Below are 9,879 nucleotides of genomic sequence, written 5' to 3' on the forward strand. Positions count from 1 at the left end.
GGGCCAACACTAAGGCACTTGCAAGGATTTGAAATTGTTTCAAGTAATACTAAAATTCATATTACAATGTGGTTTGACTGGCACCATGATGCTATGACTCTGTAACACCAAGGTACTATCAAGAACAGTGTTGTGGCAGTACATCAACCAACACCGAGGTACTCACCTGATACATATGATCATATAAGATGGCGGGTAATTGTTGTGATGCTAAAGGGTAACATTGTGTTTCTTCATTAAGAAAGATCATATAGTCAGCCATATTTTTTTAAGAAAATTTAACATCATACAAAATCATGCAATCAACACAAAAGAAATCAAGGAAACAAAAAAAAAAAAAGAAGATAAATTAGGTTGCCTCCTAATAAAATCTAGTTTAACATCCTCAACCCAACAATGTAGTTTCTATTACTCAGGATGAATAAACTCAATTAGTTCTTTGAGACTATCTAAATCACCTCATATGTATGGTTTCAACATTTGGTCATTTACCTAAAAGTTTGGGTCCTGAATTTCTACTATATCATAAGAAAATACTTTAGCTAGATTAAATGATCCCTACTGCCTAGACTTCAACTTCTTAGGAAATATTTTTAATCTAAAATTGAATAGTAGAACCTTATGTCAAGAAGTAAACTTTTTCATAGATGATTACAATCATGCCATTTCTTATAATTTTTCTTATAAATTCTAACATTTTCATGTACTTCAATTTTAATTTCATGAAATTCATTTAATTATAACAGTCTTTTGTCTTTTGCATTTTTCAAATTAAAATTATTTTTTTTATAGCACAATAAGTTCTAAGGTCAGGTGGCAAACTTTTTAAAATAAATAATAATGTGACATCCCAATAGGAATATGTATGGTGTGCTATATGCCCATAAATATCTTCCTATTTGATTGTGCAATCTTTCCCATTGGTATTCACTAATTTCTCCATTATTATTTTTATCTCCCAATTAAATATTATAGCTTCGTCACTAGTTTGGGGGTGGTAGGTAGTAACAAATCTATGTCTAATTCCATATTTTTCTCAAACAAATTTAAACTTGATGATTGTATAAGTGCTCATTTTTATCACTAATTATTGCTCTAGACATTCCAAAGCATGAAAATATATTACCACTTAACTAGTGAATTTAAAAATAATCCTAATATTGTTTTTTCGAGCAACTATAGCCTTAATCTATTTTGACACATGATCTACTTCCACCAAAGTAAATTGATTTCCTAACAAATTAATAAACGGTTCTATAAAATCTATCCCCTAACATCAAATAAGTCAATTTCTAAGTTATAATCGTGGGGCATTTCATCTTTTCTCTTTATGTTCCCTATCTTTGACAGCAATTGCACTGTTCTAAAGTTATTCACATCCTTAAATAGTGTGTGGTAATAAAATTATGATTGTAAGATCGTAGATTTGGTTCTATCTACTCTAAAATGCCCATCATATTCAGATTCATCTATAAGGGGTTTGTCATCTTAAAAACCCGTCACCTCACAGTCTACCACGAGTCGATTGTCTCGCCCATCCTTCACTTAGGCACCACCTGATAGTGATTCAGTCATCCCTAACTAGTCATTCAGAACTCCCAACATCTCACTCATGAACTGTTAATTCAGAAGCAGACTCAGAATCTCATTTAAGTTAGGGGAATTCCAGTTGATCAGTTCATAGCTTATAAAAAAAAACACACAAGACCCTCAGCAGACAATAATGAACCATCAAGAGTTGGTATCATACTTACCCATCACTTGTAGGAACCCCGACATGTATGAGATAGGAGTAGATGAATCATTGCCTTAAGCTGCTTGAATGTCCTGTTGTGGTGTCACATCAAATCCTTTGCACCTGACAGTCCTCCCGAGCTAAGAACGGCAACGACTCGATCTGATTCAGGGATTGTGGCAACCCCTCCAACGATAACAGTGATCAACATCTTTGAAATGTGGGGAGTGTCTCTCGGGGTTGCACAGAGAGACCCCAGATAGTTGATTGATGCATTAAAATTGTCAGATTCTTGAATAGTGCCTTTGGGAATCACATGGAGGAGTTGTTGCGCTGATACAAGATAAACATAATCAGGGGCGCTAGCGATGCCCTCCGGGAATGTTTGATAAGATCCATGTTGGTCTGTTAATGGAGAATCCACTTGAACGTCAACCTGCTATATCGCATGTGCTAACCAAAACAAGCCTTAAAAGGAGTATATTTGTTGGGACATTAGCTTGGGCCGCATAAGGTGTCTCCGTCGATCAAAATTTCTAGCAAGGTGACCAACATTAGACAGTTGAAGTAAACTTAATGATTTATTTTAGGGAAGTCTCGTCAAACTATGCATGGGAGCACGAGGCGCAAAAACTGAATGAAATATTTAAAGTTTTAAACATTTATTGTAATCTAAGAAATAATTATTGAATTTATTATCTCTCTCTCTCTCTCTCTCTCTCTCTTATTACAACATGACTTCCTGAGATTCAAGAACAACAAAGAGCTAAATATGTACATAGGGAAAAGTACACTTCCTAGAAGATGATGGGATCAATAAACCTAATCGAATAAATATGGGCGACCGAAAGGCTTCTCAAGGCGGTCCAAGAGTTGCCACAAGCGGACTTCAAGGGATGATCGTTAGACATTGAAGGGCCAAAGAAGCGTGATAGGTCGTGCGCACTGAAGGTCGATCGACCTAGGGCAGAGTGAACTTTAAGGCCAAATGACTTTGACCAATGTATTAATGATTGACATGGACCACACTTATCAAGTCAGCTAACATATCACAAGTTTAAACAAATAGGCCGTCCAGAGGTCATCATTTGATATTACATGGTTTATACTTAGGGTGTGTTTGGGGCATCTTTTTAGTTTTGGTGAGGTGGAAAAATGTAGAAACATGTATTTGGAAAGAGCGATGCGGCGATTTTTTGGGATAAACACATGTAAATGAGGGTTCGACCATGCTGCCTGCATTTTGTTCGCACGATATTACCCAACTGCCTCTTTTACAACATTCACATTTTGTTCATGTGCCCCTTTTGATGTCGTGCTTATCTCACACAATTGTGTCGTAGGCCCCTTCTCCTCACCCCTATCTCTGGTTTGTGGTTCTGGTAGCATCTCTCATCTCATTCCTTCCTCCCTTCTCATTGGTCTTCGGTTCTAGTGGCACTCTCCCATATCTCCCTATGATATTCTTGATTCTGGTTTGATGTTTTTCCTGTGTGGCTTGCTCTTTACGATTTCTGGCTTTGATCTATTTGCAATTTATGACATTTTTCTAGTCCCCGTGTGTTCTTTGCTCTAAGGTCTACTTTGGAACGGTTCTATGCGAGCCTCATTGCAATTTCTGGCATTTTTCCATTACATGTGTGCCCTGTGCTTTTTGCTCTATGTTGGAGGGGTTCGACTTGAGGCCCTTTGAGATTTCTAACATTTCCCCTTACCTTTCGTTTTCCGATCAATGAGATCTATGGTTTGGTTTTTTTGATTTATTGCCCAATTTGGGCTCTTTTGAACATGAACAAAACATAAATTATACGAGCCAGACACAATTAAACCATAGGCTCACTCAAGCTCGGCTCGTTTACAACCCTAGAGAGGGCAGCTCAAAGTTGGGAATGGAAGGCACAAGCATCCAAGATCTTACTCGAGATAAATGTCAAAAGGGGCATCATACTTCATGAAGGAACCGTTTTTTTGACCGTTACCGTTAGAAGTGAGAGACTGAACTGAAATTGTACATGGTCCCACTCAGATCTTTTGATGGGATTCTTGTATTACAAATGATCTTTCTTCATCATTAAGGAATCTCTGAGATTTTTCTCTTTTCTAAAGAAATCTAAATTATATATATGCATCTTCGCGTGTGAAGGGATTATTACTTGCGAAATCCACACATGCGAATTAGTGATATTTTGATAGTATTGTGGTGACGAATTCTATCAATATACCATCAAATTCACATATATTCGCATCTTTTTTATTCGCACGTAATAATTTTTCGTGTGTTTATGTGAGAGGGACATTTCTAGTTTTACATCAAATAAATACTAAGAATATGTGAAGCCGGCATGGAGGGGACTCAGCTGAGTGGAAGTCGGACTCGCCTTCACAAATAGCACGTGCGTTGAGTTATTTGACTCGCCCAGGAAGCAGTCTTGACTCGGAGCTCCGCCGGTCCCAAATCCAGCCCTAGATATTTGCGAGCTGAAGAAGGGGGAAATCTGTCGCTCTTCATCATTTCGATTGCGATCGAGTGCCCCAACAGTGGAAAAATCCAAACCCTACTCCCTTTCAAGTTCAGGTCCGTATAAATTCCTAATCTGGCTACTTTTCTGAATTCTCTTTGATCGATCGAGTAATGATTGTGATCTTCGATTGCTTGATCTGTTTCTTTAAGGAGCGTGGGTGTTCGTTAGTGAGTTGAATTCATTATCGAAGTTCCCTTGTTTTTTGTTTCTTTTGATGCGTTGGTAGCTACATTTCTTATTAGAAGTGGTTTCTTTCAACTTTGTCATGCTTGTCCTGGTACCGTGTTGTGTTTCCTTCATTGAAATTTGGAAATTTGATGGTTCGGCTTTTATGCTCTGTAGGTTTTGCTTTGTATGGTTTAAAACCCCCTGCTTTTTTGGCGAGGTGATCGCCCTTTTTTGTCAAATCTTGTGCCCAACTACTGATTTTTGTGCTAATTGCTTTTTATCTTATATCCAGCTGAGTAATCCTCCCCAAATTTTCTGGAGTTTTGAACTGTCCATGGTCATTTAGATTTATTTTTTGAGTGGTAGTGATCATACCTGATTTTGTGATCGAGTATTTCGAGTTTGAGATGCCTCCGCAGAGGCAGGTACCCCGTGTGGACACTTTGGACCTTAAGATACAGATAATCAAGAAACTCGGTCGTCAGAAAGCTGAGAAGTATTTCTTCAACTTGAGAAGATTGCTGAATCTGAAGCTTAGTAAAATGGAGTTTGACAAATTCTGTTTCAGTATCATGGGGAAGGAAAATGTCCGATTGCATAACTTGTTCATCCGTTCAATACTAAGCAACGCTTGTTTCTCTCATGGTCCACCCAGTAGTCATGCAGTAACCGGTAATTCTAGGAGTACTATAACATCAAATGGTCAGTTCAGTGACATTTTGCCATTATCGCCTCGAAAAGGCAGGTCCATTACTAGCCGGGATCGCAGGCTTAATGACCGCCCAAGTCCTCTTGGCCCCCATGGTAAGATTCCATCTGGAAATGTAATGGAAATCACCAATTCATGTGATGTTCAAAGGTCAAGAGAGCAGCAAAGTGCTCCTGAGTTGATATCTATTGGTAGCAAAGCTTTGTTGGAAGTTGTTTCTGTGGAAGATGGAGAGGAGGTAGAGCAGGTGAGAGGCAGTCCGAGTGTCCAAAGTAGACCAAGCGTCCAAAGTAGAAGCCCTATACGTGCTCCCTTAGGTATTGGCGCCAATTATAAAGCTCTCACTAGTGGTCACGCTACACTTTTACGACCTGCCAAGTCCGACAAACATGAGTGTTGTCGAATCAGTTCCGTGCTACCAGATGTGCTGTCTTTGAAGAGGCGTTTGGAGCATAAGTTGGAAACTCAGGGACTTGCTTTGTCGGTAGATTGTATTAATTTGTTAAACCATGGATTGGATGTTTATTTAAAGAAGATGATCAAGCCATGCCTGGAGCTAGCTAGGTCAAGGTCTGGAAATAATAATTTGTGCGGGACAAGAAGCAACTTTCACCATGGACTTAATAGCTCATGGCATGGGGAAGATGTGCGAAACTCCAGTCAGTTCTATTCTGCATCAATATCTGATTTTAAGGTGGCAATGCAATCCAGTCCTCGCCTACTTGGAGTAGATTGGCCTGTACAGCTTGAGAAGATATGCGTATATTCTTCAGAGGAATAAGCTATGCCTTACACTTGGTTACACCTTCGATATGTAATGCCAAGTCCTCTAAATAAGCAGGGAATGATGGTTTTGTAACTTTAGCTAAATCATTTCTCTTACTGCTTATCTAAAATAATCATAATGTTCAACAGAAGGTTGAATATGTCCCTAGGTCCAATGGCCGTCATGCACAACCTCTCTCAAGAGTTTTGGCTTGCCATAGTTGATAATTTCAATTAAGGAGAATAACTTCATTTACCTTGCAAAGTGAGGATATGGTGTCGTGGTTGTGTCTTGTTGAAGCAGGTGCATTCTTGAAAGGGTTTGAGCTCTACCATTACATTATTTTCTTCTTGACACAATTATTATGTATCCAGTTTATTTTCAACATTAAAGCTGATTTAGTTTTGAAGAGCATTTTTTTATATGTCAACAGCTTGTAAATAAATAATGAAAATAGATTTTTAGTGCTTTGTTTCACTCCATATATTTTTAGCAGCTGGATTATCAAATTTCGTTCTATTCTTTCTATGAAGGTTAAATCACATTAATTTCCGTTCCCTTGGTTTCCTGAATTCCTTTTTGTGTGAGCTTGCGAGCGAAACGGTTAGCTTGATAAAGTAGCATCACACATCATAAGAAATTATGAAAAGTCGTGGAGGAATTCATCATTCATAATGAATGTTCCCATTGGAAGGGCTCAAAGTTTCATTTTCTTTGTCTTCTACAGAGTTTAGGAACGTGTATTGAGGTATTGCTCTAACACGTAGTTTAGTTAAATGAATGTGGAGACATAAATTATCATCAGCTTCATAAGAACATCAATTTTCTTCTTCCCTTTTATTCACCCTTCTTCCATTGCTCTCAACCCATGCAGTAAACCATTGATGTCTATTGTGCAGCTTTTTCCTTTTTTGACAGTAAGTTGTGAATTCACCGTTGCTTCCAATGAAGAATATATGGATCACATACATATAAAACTTCTGCATTCATGTATAAAATAGAGGTCAAAACTTTATTGTGTGTTTCTAACTTCAGCACATACTGCAGACTTAATTTTTTTTAAATATGCTGCTTTTTTGTATTGAAAAAGAGTGTGCATAAGCATGTGGGTAGGGTTGTCAAAACGGCTCGTTGTTCGCAAACAGTTCGTGTTCTGCTCGTTAAGATGCTCTTGTTCGATACGTTCGCTAATTTAACGAGCCGAACACCGAACACTTTTTTGTGCTCGATATATAAACGAGCCGAACACGAGCAAAGATTTGTTCGTTCGTGTTCTGCTCGTTTTGGCTCGAAATACTACTCATCAACTATATATCTACATATATATATATATATATATATATATATTATATAGTAACGAGAGCTCTGGCTCCAGTGTCGACATCGGCGTCCTAGGGTTTCATCGCAGTAATGTCGTTTGATTCTTCCTTCGACTTCAGCGTCGACTTAGTTCTTTTGGCCGACCTCTTCAGCTGTCTTATTGTCGTCTTCTTCGCTTTCAGCCTTCGATTTCACGCGTTTCTCTCGTCACTGCCGCGAAGCCCTATTTGCACGTCGACTCAGCTTCGACTCCCTCTCTTTCTACTCGACTGCTCCGGATTGAGCGTTGCACTCGCGTCCTCCTTGCACGCAAGTGAGTTCGTCCTCTCTACAGGTATGTGAGCTACGATCACAGTCCAGACTCAATCCCTGTAGATTGCGCTGTTCAACTCCCCGTTCCATGGCTTCCGCTCCTTCTCAATCACCGACTACTTCAGTTTTAAATCTTGGGAATGCTTCTTTAGTTGATATGGTTGGCTCTACGGGATTAGATCATATTTTCACTCAGGTCTATCATGAATCATTCGAAGGCCAAGGGGATTGCAACCTTATCAAGAAGACGAGTAGGAAGAGTGACAAACTAGCTTTATTATTCTCTAATGTTGAAGTTTCCAACCTGGTTGATAAGTGCAAATTCACCTTCATTGGGAAGTTCCAATCAGGACATCCTAAAATGGAAATCATTCGAAAGCTTTTGAATATCTCAAACTATTGGGACTTTGAAAGGACGACCTCTTTGATGAGAGACATATGATGATACAATTATCTAAAGTAGAAGACTATGCCAAAATATTTTTTAAAAAGTTTATGGCAATAGATGAGAAATATATGAAATTGCTCAAGTGATCTCATGAATTTGACCCTCCTAGCCAAGAACCACCTATAGTTCTAATCTGGTTTAAACTATCTGGCATCTGGCCTAAAATTGCACTGGCCTAAAATTGCACTACTTCAATCACCAAGTCATCTATTCTATTGGAGCTGCACTAGGAAGACCTATGAAATTTGATATACCCACCTTCAATCTATTCAGGCCTTCGGTTGCAAGAATCCTTGTTGAAAGAGATATCACCCTCCCTGATGTGGATGAAATATGACTTGGTACTGTCTACAATGGGTATCGACAACCAATTGTTGCAGAACAAAGACCATACTACTGCAATTACTGTAAACTGTTTGGGCACACCCCTGTCAAATGCTTTAGGCTTCACCCACATTTGAGATCGATAGGTCCTAACAAAATCATCCATGTGGAGGAAAATATAACAACCACTGTTGATCTTTCAGAAATGTTGAATGAAAATTTGACTCATTAGACTATTCCTCACCAACCAGATCAGTAGCTTTCTCTTACTGTTGTTGAGGCAGTTCTTCCTCAGATCATAATACTACGAATTTTGTTGTAGTAGATGCTAATCGAAGTGTCTTAGAACCACCTATTGCGAGCGAAGAGGGCACTCAAGTTCTAGAAGAGTGTTAGGATCAAGTATCCTGCAAGCTGAATCTGATCAGTAGTTCACTGTTCAACACCCCCCCCCCCCCCGGGGGGGTGAGCTCTCTATCGAAGATCCACCAATTGTTCAGACAGGACTGCCTCTAGCAGATGATTGACAGGTTTACAAATCTAGGAAGAAGAAAAAAGGAATGCTAGAACTCAGTAATTCTCAGGATGACTGCCTCATAGTTTCGGACGGAAGCCCACATCTCAGTAAGTTGCTGGACTCCCTCCCTAAATCCAGGAGAAGGGGAAGCGGTAAATCCACCGACTACACCCACCATGATTAAAAGTTGTTTTTTTATTTATATATTTGGGGAATACTTGTAGTTTATGTCTCCTTTTGAGTAAGTTGTAATCCCTTGAGTGGGCTCTTTGTATCCACTCACTAAAACCTCTTTATCCTCCCTTTTATATCAATGAATTTGCCTTTTCAAAAAAAATAAATAAATAATATATTTAAAAAAATAAATCGACTACAAGGCTACAAAGATTTATAATCAATTATTATTAATAAAAAAATAGAATAAAAATATATTAATTTATATTTAAATGATAGTATATTGTAAACAATAAGAAATATAAACAATGAGATTTAAATCTTGCCCCAACCCTTAACATTCTACGGCTGCGTGATTAGGGTTGTCAAAGACTCTTTATTCGCGGACTGCTCGTGTTCGGATTGCTATGCAAACAAGCCGAACACAAACACACTTTTTGTGCTCGAAATATAAACGAGTCGAACACGAATAATGATATTTTTTAACAAACCGAACACGCGCTGAGCCTTGGCTCTCTCGTGTTCGGCTCATTTACACCCCTACATGTGGGTCATCTTGTACTATTTTCAAGTAAAGCAATCTTTTATAATTTAGGTACAAATAAATTTTTGAAATAATGAAATGTTATTGTTTTACTTTGCAAGGTTGCCCAATACTTGATTTGTAGGCCATGAGGAAACTGTTTTTTTTTCCCTCATGTACTGATGCAGTTTCTCTCTAATCATATTATTTGAAAAATTTCCAACCAATTGGCTTTATTGTCTTTTCAATCTTAACCATTTATATGTAATTTGCCTGTTATTTCATCATGGGAGAATGCTATTTTCTTTGTACTTTTTCTTGGAAGCATCATAATGCAGATCAAATATGCTGATGCGAAACC

General features: G+C 38.3%; 1 protein-coding gene across 1 annotated transcript; it reads left to right on the forward strand.

Moving 5' to 3' along the window:
* The first annotated feature begins 4,090 nt into the window (after positions 1–4,090).
* On the forward strand, positions 4,091–6,384 carry LOC110023861. Its single transcript, XM_020723485.1, has 2 exons — positions 4,091–4,310; positions 4,718–6,384. Exon 2 carries the CDS (start codon positions 4,833–4,835, stop codon positions 5,913–5,915), a length of 1,083 nt encoding a protein of 360 aa, XP_020579144.1. The 5' UTR covers positions 4,091–4,310; positions 4,718–4,832; the 3' UTR covers positions 5,916–6,384.
* The last annotated feature ends 3,495 nt before the right edge of the window (positions 6,385–9,879 follow it).

This window comes from Phalaenopsis equestris, unplaced genomic scaffold (genome assembly GCF_001263595.1).
Source record: "Phalaenopsis equestris unplaced genomic scaffold, ASM126359v1 Scaffold000233, whole genome shotgun sequence".
Lineage (NCBI taxonomy): Eukaryota > Viridiplantae > Streptophyta > Magnoliopsida > Asparagales > Orchidaceae > Phalaenopsis > Phalaenopsis equestris.